General features: G+C 45.2%; 1 protein-coding gene across 1 annotated transcript in view; it reads left to right on the top strand.

Annotated features, from left to right (window-relative positions):
- LOC118113886 (transcription factor HIVEP3) overlaps positions 1-25,626 on the top strand; it is a 43,697-nt gene extending 18,071 nt beyond the window's left edge. The window contains exons 2-9 of the mRNA XM_035163944.2: positions 10,534-12,892; positions 13,774-14,075; positions 14,190-16,211; positions 17,036-17,181; positions 21,217-21,392; positions 21,558-21,659; positions 22,545-23,188; positions 23,354-25,626. Coding sequence (XP_035019835.2) covers positions 10,885-12,892; positions 13,774-14,075; positions 14,190-16,211; positions 17,036-17,181; positions 21,217-21,392; positions 21,558-21,659; positions 22,545-23,188; positions 23,354-24,016 — 6,063 coding nt within the window. The 5' untranslated portion in view covers positions 10,534-10,884 and the 3' untranslated portion in view covers positions 24,017-25,626. The remainder of the gene's footprint in view (positions 1-10,533; positions 12,893-13,773; positions 14,076-14,189; positions 16,212-17,035; positions 17,182-21,216; positions 21,393-21,557; positions 21,660-22,544; positions 23,189-23,353) is intronic.
- The last annotated feature ends 661 nt before the right edge of the window (positions 25,627-26,287 follow it).

Raw genomic sequence — 26,287 nt, 5'->3', positions numbered from 1 at the left:
CGCGAGGCTGAAATTGGGAACTGAGTGGAGAGATAGAGAGTTGTGTGTTGCTGCGTGGCTCCGAAAGAAATGGATAGAAATAGAAAAAAACCCGACAGAGGCCAGTGCTCAGTGTGTCAGTCTCTACAGGATCACATATCACATCTGCTGAGGATACATATCGATTGGCAATAACAAAAGACTTGCATGCTTGACTCCATTAGCTGGCTGTTTGGTTGCATGTCTAACACCAGGCTTTATTCGCTGTGTTGTATCTGTTATTGTGAAAATAATAAAATACAGATATATTAGGGCTGTCACTTATTCCTAAATATTCAAAGTTCAAACAAAGTGCTCTTGCCCCTCGCTCCGCATATTTTTACATATATATATTACTGGTGACATTTTACAAGCTTAACTTTTCCCCCACATTTGAACAAATAGTTGAATATGTTTAATTAATGCCCGAAGTGACATTTTTTACCCTATTTTGCCTCATTATGCTAATTGGGATCATAAAAAAGCATTTCCAGACCTGGTTGTTGATCCTACCTACTTTTGATTTCCAAACAAATTGTCTATACTCAGATATTTTCTGATAAAAAACATATTTTTGGATCTTAACTCTAACTTAATTTCATCCCAAGTCTTGTATATTCAGTAAAATTTTCTGAATTAAATTTGGTATATTTTGTTACTTTGAAAAGGACTAAGAGTTCAACCTATGGCACCTTTTCCTCAGTTGAGATGTTACATGAACGAGACGTCATGAGAAAGACGATATAATATAGCACAGCATCAGCACAGCCATAACAGGCATAAATTGTAGTTTGTGAATCCACATCATTATGGTAGACTGAGCATAAATGTCACAAAATGTCAGGATATTTACAATTTGCTTGAAAAGTAATTAACAGATCACTTCAGGATCAATAATTACTTTCAAATGGGTCACTATTGTATGGGTGTGCAATGCTTTATATGTTGAATACTCCTTTAAACACAGCGGCGCTTTGAGCTAAATGCTAACGTCAGCATGCTCACAATGACCGTTTACACAGACACCAATGTTCCGATATTAACCTGATTTAGACAATAGCCTGAGTAAGTCACTACCATGTGAACAGCATTACTTTCACACAAATAAGTTCATACTCATAAGCAATAATCGAATTAAGACATGTGGATATTCTGATCATTATGTATTGTATTGCTGGAATCTTATATGTCTCTATTACATTATATTATCCTTAGTAAGGTGGGGGGGCATTTCGCCTTTATTGACATAGACTGGGGGAACCTCCGATTATGGTGGCCCGCTAGCTTACTTGGTAACAGTCACTCTCACTAAATGTTGCGACATCGACATATACCGCAGACTGCATAATCAGGCTTTTCTTTGTAACATGTAAACAGAAATATGAATGAAATATTAGCGACTCGTGTACGTATCATAATCAAAATAGGGTCTTATTCAGAATGAGGTTAATAGTCAGAATATCCCGTGTAAATTATTCACCGACAGTGTTAACATGTTGACATAAAGAAAGTGTAATATTTATAGTAATCTAGTTATTATCTAATCAGCTCTAAATATAATGTACAGCTGAATTTGTGTACCAAACTTTATGTAAATACATTTAATAGTTCCTGAGATTTTTCAGTCAGGACCAAAGGGTGAACCACCGGACCAACATCCACAGAGCTGCTCGGCCACCGTGACGATTCTTACATCAGAGATTCCTCAGCTCCACAGTTTACAGTTTATAACACCAGCTGCATCAGTGATCACTTCAATACCTCAATAACACACACTCGTCGGTGTCTGTTCACTGGTGCCACTAACAGATGTTCCACTTCTCACTGGGTTTCATCAAACCATGTGTTGTAGCTGCACCACCCCACCACGGGTTGGACCTCATGTTACGGGATAAGATGTGTTTAAGTTTTATGTGAGTTTTATTTTGAGGTGGAGGGTGAGAACGAAGTGATGAAGTGATGAAGTGGCTTTTATACACTAGGTGGGCTCCCCCATTTTAAATAGATCTTGTTTCTATCATAACACCACAGTCATGTGTCCAGCGGGGTGGAGGTCAGTTTACAAGACCACACGTCTGGCCGAGTCTGCCCTCAGAACAGAGAGGACCCTCTCTGAAAACGCCCATATTTGCCCGGCTGACTGCCTGTGTCTGCAGTTTATGTGGGTGAAAGTCCAAAAATATTTCATGTGCATGGTTGTCTGTAAATGCTCAAACCGCTCATTTGGTCTAAATTATAGTCTGTGGCTGCTGCAAAACAACACAAAGTTTCTTATAAAGCACGATGTTTGCATTTTAGGTGTTGCTGGCCTCTGCAACATATTGTATTGGTAGGTGCGTGTCATATATGTGAAATTGCCTCATGTGACCACCACACCACAGGAGAGCCCTTGTTTCCATTTACTGTAACTGAGAACAGCTTTGCATAATTTGAGCCTGACAAGCTCATGGCCAGTGAGCAGCATATGGTTACAGGAAATCTCGCTTTCACACCATCACTGCTCTTCCCCTATTGATCCCAGTCTTCAAAATTAATATCGTCTCTGTTGTCGCTTACAAAGCTGTTTGACTTAACACCTCCCAGCTCCCTCTAGCTTTCTAACCAGACTGTGTGTCTGCGGTCCCCGGCCTCGCTAATCGTTGCGTCTGTGTAGCGCAACTTTCCTGTCAATCATCGCCACAGTGGCAGTCTTGTTCCCGAGCCTCTGCTGCCCTCGCCACCTTCCCGTCCGAACCCCTCATTCTGGGGAACAGAGGACAAAGGGATGACGGATGGGCGAAGGTCCCTCACAGGGAAGTACAGTATAGAAGGTGCGCGCTGTAAAGAGTGACAATGAGTGCATTCAGGCAGACACAATGCAGCGCCTCGGCCAGAGAAGCCAGCAGCCTGTGAGAGAAGCCCAGCATCAGGCCGCCACAGTCCCCTACAGCAGCCAGCCGGCCAGCAGCCACAGAGAGCCAGGGGTAATCACCAAGTCCTGAACAACACTCCTATTGAGTGGGAGCAAATAAACTAAGAGATGAGACACAGAGGCAGAGGAACAAGGGGAAATATACAGGAGGAGCACACGGGAAGAGGAAAACTCGGAGTTGATTTTGAGAGCGAATAAGTGGGTGAATGAGGAGAAAAACAAAAAGAAATGGAAGTGAATGGAAGCAATTAGAGAAGGAGAGCCACATCTTTTTCCTTTTGAGTCAACACGTCCCACCAGGCCACCACGTGTCGCTGGCCTGTGAGGAACCATGTTCCCTCTGCGTATCTTCTGATCGGCAGCCCAGCCATCCGCTCCGTTCTGTGTGCCGGCTTGTCACTGTGCGAGTGTGTTTATTTAGAGTGTGTGACTCACACTTCCTGTGCTCTGCCAGTGAGGCAAAGCTCTATGGAACAGCAGGACCTCCGCTCATTCTGAATTCTCTCTTTCTCTTTTTGTTTCTGTTTCTCTCCACCTCTCACTCCTTCTCGCTCGCTCGCGTTGCACTGCTGATAGGCCGAGCCCGAGTTCTGAGTATTGCGGGGGCTTGCTTGAATGGATGCAACTCTCGAATCCATTTACAGATGCGGCACAGTGGCAATCCAGCTGGAAGTGGAAGGTTTACGTAAAGAGACGTCCTCGTGTAGGTAGAGAGTTTGCCTTATAGGAACAAGGCCGCTGGGCTGCTACAGTGAGATAACTTCGCTGATAAGGAGGGGATAACTGCAAGGTATTGCCTTCCGGGTTCTGTGTTGCCGGGGAAAACCCTGTGTTAGACCTGTTTGTAATCGTATCCATCAGCAGGGTGCCACCGCCGCTGAACGTGTGTGAGTTAGAGAAACAACAGCAGATGTTGACCGTCCTGAATGTGTATAGGTGCATGTCTTGGTTTGGCAGCATCCGTAATGAGAAACTTGGCATTTGATGCTGTTACTTTGGTTTCACAGACGATGATGAGATGTTACTCAGGCTCTCAGATTATGAGTCGCTTTTAGTTTCCACACCTCCCCCCTAATCCCTCCCTTACTGTACATTTGTGCTGTGGAAACATTCATTTAGCTCGCTCCTCTCTCTCTCCTTCTCTCTCCACGATTCCTCTTTTTTTGCCTCACCTCCAGCCCTCTCTCTCTCTCTCTCTCTCTCTTCTCTCTCTCCATCCCTCTGTCTCTGCAACACACCCACTCAAACAGTCATATCCGCTCTCGCTCTCTGGCTCTCCCTGCTTGTCTCACAGTGCCTGTGAAGCGTCTCTAAGGGGGAAGACCAGACTGCTCTGTCAGGTAATCTAAACTCTGTCTGTTTCTCACTCCCTCTGCGCCTCCCTCCCCTCCTCCTGTCTCACTCTCTCCTCCCCCTCTTTCTCTCTTCTCTGTCCCTCATTGTATTTACTTTGCTTGTCCGGCACAGCAAACTAGTCATTAAGTTATTTTGTATTTTGTGTATATATTTTATATTTCTTCATCATAAATTTACTATTTGGTACCTTATAATCTAGCACCTTAGTACATAGAGGAGTATGTTGTTGGTTTAAGAGTTTAAGCTTGGCTTTTTTATTTCACTGCAGGATAATGTACCTGAGATGCTTCAGTATATTACAGGGTTCGTCTGATCTGTATGGATATTATAGATTCAAATTCACTGGTTTTATAAAAGTTGGAAAACGTCCGCAGACACTTATTGTATTGTATTGTTCCTCTCTAATCAGAGTTAAAAACCTTATGTTGTGCGGTATATTGCACATGTAATTAAAATTGACAAACTAAGTGGCCACAAAAAAGATCAAGATTTCCATCTGTAAAGTTCTCGGCCACAAATAAAATGACAACCTGCAATTTAGTCCAAGATGCGGTCAGTTTGTTTTTGGTTCATTATGTCACCACAGGATCAGATTTCCCTCTGGCAGGGGTATTATTAAAAAACTCCTGAGTGCAATCCCTCTCCTGTCATGGAGGTGCGCATTACCCCAGCTTTGCCTCGCCACTCGCCTTTGATTCAAAGGCCCGGTATTGACCCGCAGTTCACTGGCTCGTGTTTAATCAAAGTGAACAACAGTGCAACGGACGTGAGCTGCCAATCTTATCAAAGCCCTGTGAAATCTTTCCGTCTCGCCTCAGAGGTGCAACGATCCCTGCACGCATCCCGCACAGAGCCGAGGGAGAGAGTGAGTGAGAGCTGTGGTATGTGGTGTTTTTTCAGACGGCGTCCTCCTTAGCGCGCTGCTCCGACTGACAGCAGAGGTATTCCTGGGTGAGTGTGAGTCTTGATGACTCGAGGTCTTATGCTCTGTAGTCTGGTTCCCCCAGTCATTCAGCAAACCGTTGTGTTTCTCCTCTTGGTTCTGTGATTGCTTTGTGTTCATCCTTATGATTTGAGGCCTGAGTCTGACTGACAGCGTTGTTTATTTGCTGGTGCTGGTGAAAAGTGTGTGAGTTAACTTATACTCTGATAATACTGCAGAGCTTCTTCTACAGTATCAAACGTTTGTTCGTTGTGTTACTTGGTTGAAATTCTGAGCTGTCAGGTGGCACCGTATGTATTTATCTGCTGTGACATCAACCCCTCGTCACTCAAAGGAGGCTAGATATCAAGGGTCATGCCAGCTTGTCAACACATGCAGAAACCAAGCATTTCCCCTCTTCACTTCCTGCTGCCAGTGTAGTCAGAGAGGATGCTGGGAGATAAATTTAGACCTCCAGCTCCCTCTCCATCTGCTGTTGCTCAGAGTAGGCTGGTTTCCATAGGAACCTGCACCGGGCTACAGCCAGTGAGAAAAAATTGGGGATGTGTGTTTGTGTGTGTGTGTGTGTGTGCATGTGTGTTGGGAGGGGTGGTACAGTATGACAGCAGATTTTTTTTAAAACACTTAAGAGGGTTTATCTATTCTCAGGGCACAAAGTAATTTAATGTTTAGCTCATATTTGTATCCGTCATTACCAGCTGCACCACCACTTCTGGGTATTGATGAGGAAATGAACACTGACTCTGCCGGCTGAACCCTCCTGTGCATGATAATGAAGTTTTAACTGTAAAAGTGCCGCCGAGCTCCCGAGCCGCTTATTGAGCTGGAGATGAGCTAAATGTTTGTTTTATAGGATTTACACACTTTTGGAAGTGCAGAAACAACAGAGATGATGGAAGGAGAGAGAGAGACAGAGAGAGAGAGCGAGACAGAAAGAGAAAGAGAGTGTGTGTGTTTGTGTGGTCCAGGTATTACTCATCGTGTGAGGACCTAAATTTGTTTACACAGTCACATTATGGGAACTCATCTTCCTTATGGGGACAAACAATAAGTCCCCATAATGTTGATTGTTAAATTTAAGGTGAAGACGTCTTAATGTTAGACGTAGGTTTGGTTTAGGCTTAGGTTAAGGTTAGGTTTAGGTTTGGTTTAGGTTAGGTTATGGTTATTGTTAAGCAAGTAGTAACTATGGTTAAGGTTATAGTAAGTCCAGGAAATCAAAGACAATGTGATGTCCTCTGAAGTCATAGAGACACAACTGTGTGTGTGTGTGTGTGTGTGTGTGTGTGTGTGTGTGTGTGTGTGTGTGGGTGTGGGTGTGTCAGGGCTCCCATGGGAGCAGAAACATCAGTGCCTGCTTCTGCTGACAAAGCCCCTTTGCATGTCCATACACACACACTCATGTGTCTTGTCCACACACATTCCTCACTCATTCTGTCTTCTCCTCTCACTGGACCAGTCGTTAATCACATTTTCGTCGCAAGTTCACACAACAAATCACTGCATGCAACACACGAGGCTGTATGAATTATCATACGGTGGCATTGAGTCAGACTGGAACTGGGCAACACGCTCCTGTGCTCACTGTTTGCTGTTTAGCAAACTGCTACTAATATTAGCTTTGTGGTTTTGATCCGCCTGCCGTCAAAAGAACATTACACTGTATAACAGCTGCATCAGTGGCTTCCTGCTCGCACCTCAGCCTAAAAATAGCACTGAGGGAAGAACGCCCTTTCCCCGCCCTCATCAATGAGGTTAGACAAATTCACACGTCCTGTGTGTTTTTTATCTTACACGACTGTAATATCCTCATGTTACAGTCAAATCATTGTGTGTGTATATGAGCCCCCTGGTGCACTGAAGTGTTGCGTGTCATAGGCAACACTGATAACAAGTCATCCCCGTGGAATGAGGATGATGAGAAAGGAAAACCCCTCGTCAAACAGCAGGAGGATCGGCTGAGTGGTACCAGGGCAGGTCACCTCAGGGCGCTGCAGCTGATTGGCTGGTCAGAGCTGTCAGAGCGGATTTGGCTTTGCTGTGCGCTGGTGGGTATTTCTCTGGAGAGAGTGGTACTGTACGCTGTATGTGTGCTGTAGGGTGTGCGTGTGTGTGTTTTGGCTCAACGTAGCCTCGACTCTGGCATTCCTTCCCCTCATCTTCCTGGCCAGGCCCTGACTGTGTGTTTCCCCCCTCTCAGAGCTGGCAGTCTAGACGGCCATGAATAATGTAGGCAGCGCTCTCCCTCAACCTTAAACCCTTCTAATCGCCCTGTTTAAGGGCTGCATCAACAGCCATGCCAGAGATCATTAAAACTTACACACTCTTAACGGACCACACGGACAAAGACATTCATTACAGGGAGGTCGAGGCAGACGATTTGTCGAGCTTAACTTCCTCTCCAGTTCTGTTTTCTATGCACAGCATCATCCCTCTTCACACCCGGACCCTCTCGGATTTTACCAGTCCTTACCCACACACCCACCCCTCATTCATCTGTTTTTATTGTCACGTCACTTTTCTCTGTGTGTGAGGAACTGCACTCTTCTCTTCTGTAAGCTCCATTCCCCCCTGATCTAACTTCTCTACATGGACCTCCAGAGAGTAATGTGTCCCCTGCAACAGATCAAGACAGAAAAATCTTTAGCTGTCACCACATACACGAGTCCTCCCTCTGCAGCCGAGGCTGAAGAAGTGAATTTTAATGGTGTTGATTTGGTTTGTTATGCTGCCTAATTGCCAAGCGCTGATGGTATAAGTCTGCTGTAATCAAAGCGCTGGTCTGCTTGGAGAAAACGCACACTAAACAGATGATCGGCCCTAACAGATGTGTGTGTGTGTGTGTGTGTGTGTGTGTGTGTGTGTGTGTGTGTGTGTGTGTGTGTGTGTGGGGGGTTGATATGGAGCCGAGAATCTGTCAAGTTGTTTCCAATAGGAAGAGTGATTCTCTTTCCTTGTTTTTCCACTGTAAACTGACTGTAATGAAGGCTGACTGTGCCGTGTGTGTTTTTTAGACATATGAATGGAGCGAGTGTGGCTCATTAAAAAAAGAAACTGTCACTGCCGCCTCAGCCACCTTAAGCTGCAGTCGTCAGCTGGGCCTGTTTATTCAGCCACTGGATCGCTGCTTCAGTCACTTCTCTCTCCCCCACGTCATCTAACTTTATCTTTCTTACTCCCACTTCAGATGCATTTATATATAATATTATAGAACATCTGTGCATTTTCTGTATCTCACCTCTTTACAGTCAGTTTCTGCATTTGTTCCACATCGGTGCAAAGCATTTTCTTGCTGTCCTCTTTCCTGGTATGTTCCTCGAGCTGTCAGAGGTGGTGCACGCTGCCTGCACCATCACAGAGCGCTACGACTGTGAGGTGAACATACACAGTGTCCTCCTTCAGCAAGCACTGATCTCCAGAGTCTGACAGAGTCAGGGGGGTTGGGGGGGATCGCGAGCAGCGTCAACCTCCTCGACGATGATTGATACCCTGGATGAGCCTGTGCCGGGACTGTCAGTGGTCGGGCATGGCTGCTCAGTGAAAATGTTATGATTGGCTCCATCCATTCCCAGAAAGTGTTTTGATTGGCTGCGGCACAAGAATCCCGTGTCTCCAGTTGAGACGGAGTGCAGGATTTGTAGTAAGTGGGAAGTATTACAGAACATACATCTTGATAAAAGAAGAGATTTCATTGTAGCCTCATCTCTTAGTCCTCATGATCATCTATACTCATAAACGCAGCCTTCCAGTGGTGTGTGAGCAGGCACTATTTCAATAGATCCATTTTAATAAAAGCTTATCACGCAACCCTTTTACAACAGATGAGCAACCGCTCCTGTCATGGCCCCTCATAAACACTGCACCCTGCTGGCTGAGGTAGAGGCTGAGACCTAGTTACTGTCAAGTCCTCTTATCTACTAGAAAACAGCCCCCCTCCATATACCCCCTTTAGCTCCGGTGCCAGATCAGATAAGCACAGGCTATATTTCCCATGTTTGTTTTGACTCTGTGCCCTGACAATGTGGTCTCCTCTGTTGGTGCATGTGCTGTGGCTGTTGCCTGGTTGGCCCGGCTCTGAGCACAGGCCAGTTGTGGGTAGTGATGAAACGGTATGACAGTATTGTGACCAAAATTATCAGTATTATCGTGGCATTAGCTTGCTTACTCACTCACTCACATACACACAGTCTATCTTTGTATGCTGTATTTGAATGTATGCAGCGTCCCCATGCACAACTTACATTAACACAAACGGTGATTGACATAAATAGCTTATATAGGAGTCTATAGTGTTTCTCCCATAGTCTGTATATAAAGATGGACGACATTAATGCTCCCCAAAAGTGAAGCCAAAGTGTCTCGATCACCACCGGATGGCTGACTCAAGTATACGTCATAGCACCTATCCCATACATGTAATGTAATCTCCGACATGTTAGTGGATGGGGCATGGACCAAACTAAAAGTCAAAATACACATCATACTCTCATTGAAGGAGGCTAAAATATTTCCTTTGTTGTCACTGCCTTCTGCCATGTTTTCATTGATGCAAATCAAACCCATGTTGCATGCTGGAACTGCATTTAGGAGCCTGTTGCTAATTTTATATTTCATCATGTACTGTATGTCTGATTTGAGTGGAGGTGGAAAGAGATCATAACTGTTGAATCAAGAGAGTCACGATTATTATGCCTGTGTTACTATAGCAAATACGTACATCTGTACCTAACATTTCTTAATAGATTTACACTAGGTGTGCCCCTGTCTCCTGAATCACTGCACACTGTTCATAATGAGGTGAAGTCAGGACAGATGAGAGCAATAACATGTTGCTGATGCAGTTACCTCGCTGATGTTCTCATTACAGCACTGACCTCAGTCAACATTACTCCAGGAAACTTAACGCTGTTTGTCAAATAACGATATGAGGGAGTAATTTTCAATTAAGAATTTGATAATATGACACTACGATTTTCGCTTTTTATTGTTCCAACCCTCACTTTTCTAGACAGTATGGCAGACTCTCTGAAAACCCTTAGGATATCATCTTGTGTGTGTTCCGTTTCTGAGTGTGTAGTAATGAGCCCCGACTTTGACTGAAGTGAACAGAGCAGGACCTTACTTTATCATTGTTTTAATCGTGTTTCTGGTTTCTCTTGCAAAGGGAAAAGGAAAAAAGGAAAACTTGGGGATATTTTATTATAATTTTAATGCAGAGACAAAACCTTGTTCAGAGAATCTAATACATAATATGTCAACACTTTTGTGACTTTGAGCTTCTTTTTCTTTTTCTGTGGTCCCTTAGACCCCGTCAGAAGCTGAACGACTGACACGCTCGTCATACAACAAAGAAGATGCAGAGAAGACCTTGTGATTGCTGTTAGAATGGCTGAGGCTGGACAGAAGCAGAGCTCTTTTGTACAGAGAAATGGTCCATGTTTACCTGCATCCATGCAGCTCCAGGGCACATTTTAATGATGCCTCATTTGGTCATCTGGAATAACTTTTGGCCCACATTGAGAAAGGCCCTCCGTTTTGATTTACAACTCAGTCTGTCAATGTTCCCCGGCCTCTGACCTTTCTGCTGCCTGGCGGTGAGCCCCATGAGGCTCCAAGAGCCCTTCCTTGCGTGTCTGTAAGGCCTCCTGCCCACTCTATGGAGGCTGAGCCCAGCCGTCCGGCTGATGGGCAGCGCTCTGGAAGGCAAGAGCAGCAGCATGTGACAGCTGAATCCTCAGTAGGATCTTGTCCACCTCAGCAGCCCCAGCAGCCTCCTAATCCTCGTCCTGTGCACAGAGCCTTGGGCCGCCTGCAAAATCGCCAGCCCAAACGCACTGACCTTCTCCTTCGGCTACAGCAGCAGCAAGCGGTAGCATGGCAGCATTCAGACAACCCAGGTCCCTCAGGAGGCAGCTTCTTCTCTTCAACTTCCCCGTCAACCTCATCCCTCCATTCTACTTCCTCCACCCGGGGTGAGCATGGTCATGGGGTCCCATCTCAGTCCAGCCAAGAGGGCCTAGAAGGGGTCAGCTCACCCAGAAAAGGGGAGAAGAAACCCCAGAAACCAGGGAAATATGTGTGCACTTACTGTGGCCGTCCATGTGCCAAGCCAAGCGTTCTTCAGAAACACATTCGCTCCCATACAGGAGAAAGACCCTACCCTTGTGCTCCCTGTGGCTTTTCTTTCAAGACCAAGAGCAACCTGTACAAGCACCGCAAGTCCCATGCCCATCGCATTAAAGCAGGACTGGCATCCAGTCGTGATGAGCCCAGTTTGAGTGGACCAGAGGGCAGTGGTGCCGGAGAAGACCCAGAGGAACACACAGAAGGAGAAAGCACTGAGTCTGAGGAAGAGACAGGCCAACACAGTAAGGTCTCCTCTAAAGAGATGTTGGGACAGCAGAGGAAAGGTGGTAAGGAAGTGCTGGTAGGCTCAGAGGAGAGCCAGAGGCCTGAAGACTCCCAGGCTGTCAAGCAAAGGCTGGCACTGAGACTAAGTGAAAGGAAGCGTGGACCCAGGGTTTCTTCGGATGACCATCCCTCTTCCTCCCTCTCCACCTCATCTTCCTCTCTAGGCCCTGGCAGTAAAGGCAGCACAGAGTCTGGCTACTTTTCCGGATCAGGCAGCACTGACCTGTCTCAAGTTAGTCCCCCCAGTGCTAGTGCCAAAACCTATGCAGAAATTATTCTAGGGAAATATGGACGACTGGGGGGGCCGGAGCGCAGTACCCATCAGCAGCAACATCATTCCTCACTCTCCTCATCCTCAGGAACGGAGGAAAAGAGCATTCCCTTCACTGTACCCAAAACCCAAGTAATAGAACACATTACGAAGCTCATCACTATCAATGAAGCAGTAGTAGACACTAGTGAGATTGACAGCGTGAAGCCCAGACGCTCCTCTCTGTCCAGGAAGAGCAGCATGGAGTCACCTAAATTTACTGCTCCTAAAGATCCCAGCACATTTGATCCCAAATCAGAAACCCCCGGACCCAGTGGTTTGAGGCACCTCCACAATCCTGAGGCAGATCCACCTGGTACCCAGGAGCTGTCATCAGTGCCTATGATTAGAAGCCACTCCATGCCTTCCTCCACCAGCCAAAAGGAGCCCTCCACCTCTGGCCCCATGTCTCCCAGACGTTACCGTCTCTGCCAGTCATTTGATGAGCAGCAAGCTGTGGTAGCGGAGATGAGGGCTGGTCATGTTCAGCGTATGCTCAAGCGCCAACCTGCCATAGAGGTGCCCCTGGGAGCTGAGGTAATGCTGGAAGGGGCCAGTCCCACCCCCACCTCAGCCAGAGGCAGTGAACTAGCCAGGCCGCCGCAGCAACAGCAACAGAAAAAGAGTCCCAGCCTGTTTGAATGTGAAGCATGTGGCACTCACTTCCAACACAGTGAAGGCTATGAGGCCCACAGAGGCGTCTGCCCAGGACACCAGACGCTGGAACAAGAGAGCAGGGATGTGAGAAAAACATGCAGGGAGGATCGCCCCCCGATGATGATGCACTATAAGTTCCGGGCACTGGCCATGGCTGTGAGGAAGAGGAGGAAAGAGGAGAGCCTGGAGGAGGACCCTCCCAGCCCTGGATCTGTAGCTGTGTCAGGCAGCTCTGCAGGCCTCATTCCAGTGCCAAGCAGACAGGAACACAGCCAGGCCCTCTCAGGTCTGTTTATGTATCCCAGCTGATAAAATTATAACCCTTATCCTGCATAAGTAATAATTTCCGAGTCAGCCAGCTCTTTCTATCCTCTTTTAACAACTGAGAAACCCAAATAGGTTTGGGAAAGATTGACATAACAAGTCAATATCTACATTCACATCATTCATGTAAAGCAAAGAAAACAGAAAGGAACTAGAATGGTACTAAGCGCATACCTTTGCCAAAGCCCAACAGGCCCCTTAAATTCCATCAAGCCACACCAAATTTCACAAACTTATAGATATCAGTCTTCTTAATATGCCTGATTTTTTTCGTCAAGATCCATAAATTACTCCCTGTGAAGATGTTGAAAAAATTGTGGATCCGCCAAAAAATATACTATGGTCCCCTTATGAAACCACATTTAAATGAATTAGATCTGGATTTTGTTTAGGATAGGCACCAAATTTTACTCAATCATAAATACCAGTACCCTAAACATGGCAGATTTTTTTCATCAAGATCCATTAATTATTCTTTGGGAAATAAACGTAAATGTTAATAAAACATGCTATGTCACAATGTTAAAGAAAGTAAATAAAAAAATCCTAGATCTGACCCCTGATTCAGATCCCCACCAAAATTTAATATTCTTTCCTGAGCATCCTTCCACCAAGTTTTGTAGTAATCTCTCCAGTAGTTTTTGCGTAATCCTGCTAAGTAAGACACAAACAAGTGCAGATGAAAACATAAGCTCCTTGGAGGAGGTAAAAATGACTGCATTAAATAACACTACACTACAGATTAGGCACAGAAATTCACTAAAAAGTAAATGTCATAATTCAAAAAACAGTACACCAGTATGATATAATGACATTTTTTTTGTTTACGCTATATGTGTTTAGGTGTTCCTTTACAGACTGAGCCAAAAGAACAGCAGCAGCAACAGCAGCAGCAGGACAGGAAGGGTGTGTCCGTCATCCAACACACAAGCTCTTTTGAGAAGCAGGAGAGTATATCCATGGAAAGTCAGGAACCAGACCTCAGAGAGAGTCAGCAAACACAACAACCCCAGCCAAAACCATCACCCTCTACATCTCGCCTTATCCGCCAGCCAAACATCCAAGTGCCAGAGATACTTGTAACTGTGGAGCCTGATGCTGACATGCCATCTGTGTCACCGCCAGTGACAGCATCCTCATCCAAGGTACAGGATTATTTAAAGGAGTACTGTGTATTTTTATGCATTTATGTACGACTGACTGCCTTTCTTGCCAACTCTTTCTATATGATAAATTAATAAACTCTCTATCTGTCCTAGGAGGCAGAGAGAATGGAGGAGTTCCAGTGGCCCCAGCGTAGCCAGAGTCTGGCCCAGCTCCCTGCAGAGAAGCTGCCACCAAAGAAGAAGAGACTCCGTCTGGCAGAAGCAGCCCAATCGTCTGGGGAGTCCAGCTTTGAATCTGTGTCTCTCTCTCGCACCCCCAGTCAAGAGAGCAACATCTCCCACACTTCAAGCCTTTCTGCTTCTTGTGAGGACACATTGAGATCAGAGCCTGTCGTCTGGGCTGTCAGTAGCCAAAGCTCCCAGATGTTGATGGTGCCATCTCCTTCCCACCAACACCATCAGAGCCACAAGGAGATGAGGCGCTCTGCCTCAGAGCAGACCCCAGCCAGCCCCCAGCAAACTGAGCAGATCTCAGACACCAGAAGCAAGTCTTTTGACTATGGGTCTCTGTCCACTCAGCAGTCAACGTCCTCCTGGAAAGAAAGAAGAAAGTGTCTGCTGGTGAAGCACGCCACCTTAGGGGAACCTGAACAAGAGGAAGGGGCCAGCATGAGTCAGTTGTCTCGAGCAGAGAGTTCAAAGCCTGGGCCATCCCGCTCTGTCCTCCCTCCTCTCTGTTCAACTGAGTCAAACCCCCGGTTCAGTCTGGAGGCCACAGGGAAGGCTGTGCAGCTGTTCCAGCCGCAAATCTTCCCACCCCCTCAGGATGTGATGCCTCTGCAGCCTAGAAGCCAACAGACATTTCCCCCAGGATCGCTATCCCAGCTACTCCCTTGCACCACAGCCATCTCTGAAGTGCTGTCCACCCAGATCATCCACAGAGCCTTCTTACATTCACAGTCAGGACCTCCACACATACCAATACACCCAACGCAGATCCACATGTCAGAACATTTGGGTATACCACTGCATCAGCTTCCATTAGGTCCTCTCCAGTTCTCTTCCAGTACCAGACCTAGTCAGTCTATATACTTACCTGTTCCTCCAAGACTTACCACACATGTTCCAATAGACAGCGGACCCTCCATCTCATCTATGTCTTCTGACCTCATCCGTCAATCCCTTGTAACAATCTCCCACCACCCCATGCGGCCAGTCATTGCCACATGCCTGGCACAGCTTACACCAGTCGTGTCCCTTGTGGTTCCAGTGCGCCTCCATACACATATACCTACCTATGCCAGTGCCATGTATACCACCCTATCCCAGATCCTGGCCTGCACACGCTCACAGGAACCCATCTCTTGCACAGCTATGGTCATCATGGGTCAGGTTGAGCGAGAAAAGCTGCAGCGGTCCTACCTGAAGGTCCCTTCTCCAGACATCGTTCTTCCTCTGTCTCTGCCTGCCGAGCTGGCCTCAGGATCTGGGGAGGGATACAGCCCACTGGGGGCTGGAGGAAGTAAACGGATGCTTTCTCCTGCAGCCAGTCTGGAACTCAGCACAGAGGCTCAGCGTCACCAGAAAAGGGTAAAAGAGGAAGAGGAGGGGGAGCAACATAAGGCAGGAGATGAGGAGGAGGAGGAAGATGAAGAACAGAAAGTAAGAGAGGAGGAAGAAAGTAAAGCTACTGGGAGAAAACTGGATGAGGGAGAGAAGAATCAGCCTGAGAGGGTGGAGGCGACAACTGTGAAAGTGGAGAGAGAGCAGGAGAAGGTGTCCAAGAAACATAACAGGGAGGAAGAGGAGGAGGAGGAGTCGACTGTCAAGACAGGTCAAAAAAAGGAAGAGGTGCCGGTTGTGGAGGAGGGAGTTGGGAGAGGGAGCACCCCTTCATACCCCAGCCTCCACACCTCCACCTCAGTCAACTGGTGCTACCTGAATTATGTCAAACCCAACCCATCTGTCCAGAGGGATGCCCGCGCCTCAGTTTACTCTACCTGGAGCATAAGTGCTCACAACCCCAACCTGCCGGGCCTCAGCACTAAGATGGTCTTGTCTCTGCTGTGCTCCAAACAAAAGCACAGCGCAGAGACGTACACCATGGCCACAGCCCCAAGTCCGGCCAAAGGCAAACTGGCCACTGCCAATAGCAGGACCCCGCTTGTGTCAGAGGTAAACATAACCACAATACACCCTCTGAATGTTTATGTAGACCAGTCTAATAAACACTAAACTGACTGTTTTGCTAGTATCTTTTTATGTGTCTGTTTTACATAAAACCACATTAAGGGGAACTTAAAGGGAAACTGCTATTATACACTGTTTTCAGGTTTTGAGCATATACTGTATATAAAGATGGATGACATGACAGCTCCCCAAAAGCCAAAGCGTCTTGATCACCACCTGGTGGCTGGATGCAGTATAGATCATAAACCCTACTTCCTCCATGTTAATGAATTGGACATAGACTCAACAAATGTTTCTGTCATTTTAGGTAGTTTTCATTGCTGTGATGTTTGGTTTTAATTAGTAATTTGATGCTATAAAAACAGGGTGAAACATCATGATTGACGGCTGAGACTGATACACACAATTGATTTTCTGTGTGTATCAGTGAGACTTCGCTACCATGGCTCCATCCCCCATCGCTACAGACTCTCGCTCAAAATGCGCAAGATGGCGACGTTGGTATCTGGGATATTTTGGCTTCATTTCTGCTTAGTGGGAGGAAGTAGAGACATGTCGTCCATCCTCATACACAGTCTATGGTCTTGTTAAGAAGCTACTTCTGTATTTGTGAAAAAAGTTAATTTGGGAACTTTGCAAAATCTGATAAACTAACTAACCTACTAAGTGACGTAGCTTGAATTACAAGTTTGACAATGATAAATAGGGGATGTTGATTTAGGCTGTTAGGGTTGATCTAGTTTGACTTAGGAAACAGTCAAGATTTTATTTTAAAGTGTTTTGAATATTTCTGTGTGTCTTGAGTGTAGCTACATGCCACCCCAGCCAGCACCGTCACTGAAGTAAAGGATCAGCAGCAGCATGAGAAGGAGGAGCCTAAAGAGATGAAAGAAGAGGAGGGACCCTCCACTTCCAAACAGAGTGAGCCCCCTCGTGTTCGCATCTTTGAAGGCGGGTAAGAGCTACAAGAGCGACACTGTCAAAATGCGTGTTATTCAATATTCAATATTTGTGAATAATGGCACTGCCTCATTACACAAGTAATCTGTTATTCAGTCACAAACCAATGCTTGGTGACAGTGAAACAGCAACTATGAGAAGCTGATGAGAGCGTGCAGAGAACGACAGTAACAGATGGGAGGCAGCAGAGCCAGCAGGGACTTCATTTGTACCTGCAGCCAAGCTTTTTCCTTGTGCTGTTGGCATGAACGTCTGCATTTTAGAAGTGCTAATTTGGAGAGATAGAAGCATGTGTGTGTGTTAGTGCGCGTGCGTTGTGTTGGTGCGCGTGCGTGCGTGGCTGCGGCGTGTGTGTGTGTGTGTGTGTGTGTGTGTGTGTGTGTGTGTGTGTGTGTGTGTGTGTGTGTGTGTGTGTGTGTGTGTGTGTGTGTGTGTGTGTGTGTGTAATGTTTGTACTTCACTACATTCACATATTTGTGCTTTCCATAAATTTCTGATTGATCTTTTCCAGTGCAGCCTGTCCTCTTTCCCAGGTTTATTGTGTTCAGAACTGAATTTTGAAATTCTGCAGCGTCTGTAACATTCAAAGTGTCTCGATCGCCTCCTGGTGGATGGCTGCAGTTATAGGTCATAAATGCTGCCTCCTCTATGTTAGTGGATGGGACGTGGACCAAACTTTGTACAGAGTTTGTATCTGGACATTTGGGGTTTTATTTCTGGATAGTGGGAGGAAGTGAAGACGCGTCAACCCTCTTTATATACAGTCTATGGTCTGTATTGTTCAGTTTATATAGAATTTTTTTTTGTAATAGACAATTAACTAAAAGAACACACTGGTTTTCCTTTTGATGGGCATTTTTATAAAATGTTTAGAGGTGATGTTAAAGATTTGTGTGTGTGTGTGTGTGTGTGTGTGTGTGTGTGTGTGTGTGTGTGTGTGTGTGTGTGTGTGTGTGTGTGTGTGTGTGTGTGTGTGTGTGTGTGTGTGTGTGTGTGTGTGTGTGACAACACTTGCACATAAAGGCACACACATTGAGCGTGAATGAGTTGTCTGCTTAACCATAGATAAGGCACTAATTACCAGTCAAATTATCATTTGCAGACACACATTACACACATCCAAGAAGTGTGTTTTTGTTAAAGCCCACAGCTTTCCTCCTTCTACACCCCGTCTGTCTCCATCATCCTTCTCCCTCTACTGGGTCTGCCTGTTTCACTTTGGGAGCTCCTCCAGTTTTACTTTCCCATGTATTATATTCTGTTCATTCACTGTCAACCTCCCATGTCTCCTCTCTCTGTGTATATACACCCCTTGATGTCCTGCTGTATTTTTTCCGTGCATGCAAATAAGCTGCAGCTACTCACTCGACATCACAGCTGAATGTTTTGCACGCTGACTCTGTTAGGACTCATTACGCCTTCATCCCTTTTGTCAACACTTTGAAATCATGACTGTGCACCTCTCATTTTTTCTCGGAGAAGTACACTGTTTTTAGGAAGATGCATCATGCAGCTTTGTTTTTGTTCCAGTGACGAACAATTATTATTAGCATCACAGACCTAAGAAACACATATAGAGGATCAAGGCAGCTTTCTCTCAATAACACATCTCTTCAATTAAATAAACATAAGCTGCTTTCAGATGAGCAATGAACTCTGGAAATCTTCCCCAAAAATTCCAGAGGGTCTGAATGTGAGGCTGCAAATGTTCGAGTCAGTTGCTCCAGACATTGTCTGGAACTTTTCCTGCCAGCCCCATAGTAAAATTACCAGGAAATATCTAGTGAGCCTGTGTGAGAATACAGCAGAAAAATGATATCACGAAATGGATGCAAAACGCAGACAAAGATGTCAACTCGGAAAGACAACCTCATTCGTGACCCCTTTAATGATAAGGGCCGCTGTCGATGTGCTGTGAACGAAAAACACGCAAATTTTGCAGCAGAATGTAAATGTTGTTTTCTTCCTCCTGCATGCTCTACCCAGGCGCCATCCATCACCTGAATGTTCCAGACATTATCCTGCCGCGTTCTTCATAAATGAAAGACAAATAAAATTTCTGAAAAATTGGGTACAGACATTTACATGTCTGAAAATAGCTCTAGTTGTTCCTTCTTGTTGGCAGTGGAAGTCTCCGGTACGTGAGCTTCAATTCCTGTTAGTGTGCACAAGCTGTTTCCTTCTGGTTGTCTAAAGATGCAGATTGATTTCAAAGGTGGAAGAGGTCAACGCTGACGATTTGTCTTGACACTGGTGACCACACTGGGGAAATGGTCATTATTATTTCTGAGCAGAGCTTGTGTCAGAAAGCTTCCGATTGTGACTGAAGTATGTTTCATTGTTTGCTGTGTTGCAATTCACATTCGGCCTCATCAATCAATCACAACCTCCACCAATCTGCCGTGGGAGCCTTAGAGCTACTGCAAGAGCAGGAAACGGATTGACAGTCGACTTTACTGAGAGACGTGCTGCTGATTTAACGTTCGATGCGTGAAGTGCAACTCCTGCCTTGTGGGTGTTTATTTTTAGCAGTAGGAAGAAATGCTGCGTGCCAGTAAACAGTAGCCAGCCACTGAATGAAGACAACATAATGCTACTGTTGAGACTGTTTTACAGTTGTGTAACGATTTGTTATGAATTGCAGTGGCTGGTTCTGTTATACAACAAGGAGCATTCACACTGCCTGGGTTCTTGTCGATGTGCTGCATATCCAGTAATTAAACACACTGGATATTCATCATTAGGAAAGAATTGTGCGTCTCTTCATGAGTGGCGAGAGCAGATGAGCATTTCATAGAGGACAATTCATTCAGATAGAGAACGTCTGTGGTCCAATGTGCACATAAATAACCTCTCGGTAAACACCAAGATGGAGTATAAACAATGTTTTTATAGACTAGAACTAAATGTGTAACTAGATTTTTATATATAGTATCTATTTTAGCTTGTTGGCCAGAGCCCGGCCTCCCTTCCACCTCTGTAGCTGCTGCTGTTGTTGGCAGGGCCACCTGATCGCAGCAGAATAGCTGGTATTTTCTTGTGTGCCCAGGGTGTAGCAGAAGAAACAGCGCAGGGTGCTGCTGGGGTTTTGGTGGGGCTTTCCCAACCCGCCACCATAAAGAAAGCCTTGTAGTGTGTTGTGTGTGTACGTGTGTGTGTGTGTGTGTGTGTGTGTGTGTGTGTGTGTGTGTACGCTGCACAAAGACTCCCACAGCTACATTCACTATCAATATTAAAGCTGCACTAATCAATATTTTTTACTTGAACAGGTCAAATGACTGTGTCAGCCAGAGATTAATCAAACAACTCTGTAGTTCGTCCACAGCCCCTTTTTGAGTGTTTAACGTCTTTTAGCACATTGTTTTGGTTCTTTACGACGCAAATTTATCAACCTTGTTTCCTCCAGCTGCAAGTTTGCATGTAATTCATAGACTGTATATAAAGATGTACGACATGACGGCTCCCCCAAAGGTGAAGCCAAAGCACCTTGATCGCCCTCTGATGGCTGGCTACAGTATAGGTCATAAATCCTGCCTCCTCCATGTTCATTGACCAAACTAAAAAGAAAAGGCCAAATTAATATTTTCTCAAAGATGGATTCTTTCATTTATGATAGTTCTTATCGTATTGATGTTGTGTTTGTTTTCTGTTAAGTTTGATATTTGATCCTTTACAAATGGGTTGAAACATCATGATTGACAGCTAAGTCTGGCTTGTGATTGGTCGAGCACGTGTATCGACGGCACCTTACTATTGTGGCTCCTGCACAGTGCCACTCATCTACTTCTCATCACTGCACAGACTCTGGCATTTGTGATTAGTGGAAGGAAGTGGAACCCAATCGTCCATGTTTAAGTCTATGATGTAACTGGTCAACAGAGTGGAAGGTGTTGCAGCCAAGGAGACTGGTGTTTTTGGTTGTGTGGACCAAGAAGCTGTTAATGCATTGAGTGGTTTCATATGAAGGTAATCCCAAATTGTGATTTTGCTGCAACCAAACCTTTCTGTTTCTCTTCCTCTTATCCCCCAGGTATAAGTCCAATGAAGAGTATGTGTACGTGCGAGGTCGCGGCAGGGGGAAGTACATATGTGGAGAGTGTGGCATCCGCTGCAAGAAACCCAGTATGCTGAAAAAGCACATCCGAACGCACACCGATGTCCGTCCGTACATTTGCAAACACTGCAACTTTGCCTTCAAAACCAAAGGTAAGGAAAAGTATGAAGTTGTTTCGAACACACAAACTGGGTTTCTGTTGTTACGTCATGTTATGCCTGGTGATCACATTTTACCTCTGCTGCTGAAACGTCCTCGCTTTGCCCCCTGCAAGTCGAGGGCAATTCTCTAATGCGCTTTCCTTGTTCCTTTCCCAGGAAACCTTACCAAACACATGAAGTCAAAGGCTCATGGGAAAAAATGCCAGGCGATGGGGGTATCTGAGTCATCACTGGACGAGCCAGAGAGCGAGGAAACAGGTACTTAAGAGGGGATGGGGGAGGCATCTCACATGTTTCCCCACCGCTGTAGAGAAATATTGGTACACAGCTGGATGAACGCCCGTGAAGAATTGTAGTCGCTCCGACAGCTTACGTAACACCATGTTCTATTCTCCTCCCTTCGGCCTTGCATAAGAAATAGTATGAAAAAGTATCCGATAAATAAATAAAGAATACAGAGCATGCAACCGTGGTGGCAGCAGTCTTCCAAGCATACCTTGTTCTCATGCACGTGTCGCTAGAATATGATGATAACCACTCCCCAATTCTGACATCTGCCTCTGTCAATGCCACCTCACTGTTTCCTTCCTAACCTTCCTCTACTACCCCTCTTGATGACGTCTCCTTCTAGCTGACAGACTCCACTCATCACAGCCAAGGACGCGCCATTTCAACCGCCTTTCCATTCAAAAGACTTTTTGAGCTATTTCGTGAACAGAAGCATATTCATTCAGACTCCGGTCTTTTCATCCTCAGTTGATTTATGAAATTGGTTCAGTGGGTGGTGGTGGTTGAGGTTTGTCAGAAAGATGCAGTATGATGTCCTGAAAATGCTCACGTTTCTTTCTCTCTTATACTTCTTTTACACCAAAATTAGTGGGAATACGCAGGTTTTTCAAACACGGGTAAACCCAAGTTCACCCTGGTGTCATGTTTCAATCACTTGAACAAACTTGTGTCTACTGCAGACCAATTTGACCCGGCGGAGTGAATGCCGATTGTATCCATTCCCATTGCAAAAGCCAGATTTTAGCGGATGTTAGTGAGATTTATGACTGTGTAAATTCAGTACAGCAGGTTTAGGGTTCAGTGGATGTAAACAGATACGACACTAACAATGTTTGTCTGTGTCTGCGCAAACAGCTGGAAGTGAGGAACGTGTTTGTGGCTCAGAGGAACAGGAGGAACATCAGTTTTCCGACGTGGAGGAGTCTGAGGACGACGACGATGACAATGACGATGAGGAAGAGGAGTCCGTATCCCATGACGACCAACCGTCCTCCTGTTCGTCGGACACACACCAATCAACAGGAGGGCGCTCTGGCAGCAGTAGGCACTCTCAACAGGGCACCCCCGACCCCGAGGCCCCCGCAGGCCCCAGTCAGGAGCACTTGCCGAGGGGAGTGTGGCTCCGCAGACGAGCCGCCTCACCAGGCAGCAGGAGAGCTCTGTTCTCCCGGCGGGGCTGGAAGGCGTCACCGAGAGCCTTCTCCCCCAGCAGTGAGAGCTGCTCCCCCAGCCGCAGCCTCTCCCCCCGTCTGGAGCTGTCCTCACCCATCCACAGTCTCTCCCCCAGGACTGAGCTGTCCTCACCCAGCCGACATGTCTCACCTTCACCTGAAAGAGGACCATCTCCCATCAGACCCCTCTCTCCGCTTCGTCCCATTTCGACCAGCTGCTACAGGTCAAAAGCCCGGACCCCTCCTTTGCCGCTCTGGTTACAGCACAGGACCCCTGGATACCTGCCGTGGGAGAGTCCCAGCACACAGGGTAGTCATGTCCAACTGGTGAGTCTCTTTTTTTTAAATAGGTGTGCCTTGAAATTTTAACTGGGAAATCGACCACTGTGTATTTCCTCTGCACTTTCCTCTTCCTGTTTCCAAGTACAGCACCTGTGTAAAAGCAGAGCAAGTGCATCAAATATAATGATGAATTGTTTGCTCCCTCTACAGGATAAAAGAGGTACAGCAGTTGGTGGAAGGACAACATTACCAGAAACCAGCTTGTTTCCTGCTGCTTTTCGTCTTTCTACATGTGAAAGTTATCCCGCCCGCCAAGCAGCAGACAACATCTTCAGCCATCTTCCCATGCACTCCCAACATGCCAAGGTCCCCTATCTGATGATCTCCATCGGAGGAATCCAAATGGTACAGGCCAGACCCAGGTCCCACCCGACCACCCCCTCATCCCCAACGTCTCCCCCAATGGAGGGGCTGTCACTGGCCAGGTTCGAATCACACTGGGGCGGGACCCCCAGAACTCAAGGGCTTAGGACTTCTGGAGACCACTGGTCAGAGCACCAGGCAGCAGGAACCAGCCAGTCAGGGCGGTGCGGTCTCAGCTCAGCTCCGGCACGTTCCAAACCGGAGTTGGAGACCACAGACTCAAAGCAATATGGCAGCTCACACAGCTCCGCCCACACTCGCCGGTCTGCCACTGAGACCAAGGAACGCTGTCTCAGAGACAGTCGTTTGATGGTGCCCTTCAGTCCAGCAGCCGCCGTAGCCTCGCGTCTCATTGGACAGCAGCCAGAGGGGGAGGAGCCACCATCCAGTAGTGATCCAGTCGAGGGAGGAGCTAAAGGAGGCTCCGCCAGAACAGACCAGAGCACTTAAAAGTGTCGACAACTTGATGCGTCATGCATCCCATTTTGCTTTATTGGTTGCTACACTAGTCTTGTTTTTTTATTGCTTTGTTTTTATACAGTTTTCAATACTATTGTTAACTTAAATGTTTGTTCCTTGGCAACATTCAGGTTTGTTATAAACAAATGCACTTTTTTCTTTGGGAAAATGTTTCTGTAAATCTATATATAAATTATATATATATATATACAGTATATATATATGTATATATGGTCAAAAGTTTTATAACACCTGCATTTTTCCAGTTGTTACTGAAATTGACAGTGTGATGTCTCAGTGTCTCTGAAATTAAAGCACAGAACAATTCAAATAAAGATTAAAAAGGATTAATGGAATCACAAATCTTAAATTGAATCAACATTTTTTGACTCCTTCAGCAACTGAACTCCCTCGTGGTATTTTTTCTACAGTGATAATGAAATATTGTTCATCTCGACAGCTGTTTCTTTGCTTTCCCCTTCAGTTCAGTTCATCATAAACCCTCGTTTTTTTCTGATATTCCAGCTCATTATGTCGCTGTAGGATGAACCTCTGACCAACTAGTCTGTCTTCCTCTGTTACCTGTTTATTTCCAATCTGATGGAAATATACAGTTGTTCCTCCTGCAGCACACTTTTGTCATAGTGATGTATCAGAGGGTGGAGCTTGTTCCAACACTGCCTTTCTATAGACAGGGTTTTAAGTCATCAATAAAAAGTGAGAAACTTGTAGGAATATTTTAAATTCATCTTAATTTATTTCATAACTGTTTACCAAGGAATTTATAAGAAAAACTATTTGTGTGAGGTTAAATAGCTGGATGTGACCTTGTTAAATTTCAATAAAAACTGGAAAAATTTGGGTTTATACACATTTGTTTTGACATTCACATATATACAGTTAATATCCCTCCTGTATCTCTTGATACTGGTAATCTTCTTAATGTCTGTTTAAATATATGACAAAGGAATATGAATAAATTTGTAAATGACCAAAATCTTGAAAGACAAATTATTCCATTTTTTCTGTTTGTCCAGTATTACTCAAACTATAGTTACTTGTGCCTTTTCTGTCCAGGTTTGTGTTTTTGACATGTACAGTACAGACAGACAAAGAGAAGGCTGTGAAATTTCATATCTGCTATGTTGTTCAGGAGGGTTCATATTTGGTGTTTTGATTGTTTCTGTTCTAAAGGCCATTGCTTTAACGCCAAGGTAACCAAGAATAACACAGTGGAAATATTTGAAGGAGCAGCAGAAAACATGTCAGAGGAAATGCACTGAAGATCTATTTTTTATTACAAAAGATTTTAGATTAAGATATATCTCTGTACAGGGAAGAGAGCTCTTTATTTATTGTTATTTGATGATAATGAGGATCATTGTTTCAAGGTCTTTTTTTGGTTTTGTTTTGTTTTTTACTTTTTGTTAATGGAAAAAATTACTTTGTTACATCTGTGTGTTTTTCATGATGCCCTTGTGACTTGAATTGGTGATAAAGAAGCAAGATGGAGTGGCTGGTGCCGGAGGATCAAGTGCCCTGCAGATTTCACACACAGCAAAATTTCTAGTCATTGAGGAAATAAAAAAATACACCAAAAACCCTTCAGGTTGTGTCTTTCTTTCATTTTACCACAGCTACACAGTTTGAACCAATTCCCTTTCAATACAGTGCAGGGGAGGTTTAGGACAAAATACAAGTTCAATGATTTATTTGAACTATATTGAATTGGTGTAGTTGGAAGATACAGAAAGAAAACATCAAAACTGCATCATGAAAAGCTGTGATGGTGTCGAACTGAAACCTCATTTTAGAAGAACAGCAGCCGTTGTTGCTCAGAGTGTGGCTGCGGTTGAAGACCAAAAAAATGAAAAATACATTTTCATACAGCATTGTTTGTGGTACTTGTTTGATGAGGTTGCCTTTGATATCATGTACCAGCTTGTTTTACAACTTGTGGCTCTTTGTGCTACTTTGTGGTTTTGTCTGGTTGCTTGTGATGTTTGTGATGTTAGGCCCTGTGAGGGAAATATAGCGGGAAGAAGGAATGGATTTTTTTCTGGAGGCCCAAAACTAAGACAAAGCATACAAAGAGAAAAGGAGTAAACTGAATCCACAAAAAAGCCCTAAACCATAAAAAATTCCATAACAAACCTGATATTCTAGTATGAGGTGATAAGTAGCTACAACCACTTTAAAGTATATTTGTCCTGTCTTAAAGAAACTTGCATTTTTTACTATTTTGTTTGTTCGATAACAAGT

Source organism: Hippoglossus stenolepis, chromosome 8, assembly GCF_022539355.2.
Source record: "Hippoglossus stenolepis isolate QCI-W04-F060 chromosome 8, HSTE1.2, whole genome shotgun sequence".
Taxonomy (NCBI): domain Eukaryota; kingdom Metazoa; phylum Chordata; class Actinopteri; order Pleuronectiformes; family Pleuronectidae; genus Hippoglossus; species Hippoglossus stenolepis.
Note: the sequence above shows the minus strand (reverse complement) of the source record. Positions and strands in the feature narration are given on the sequence as shown.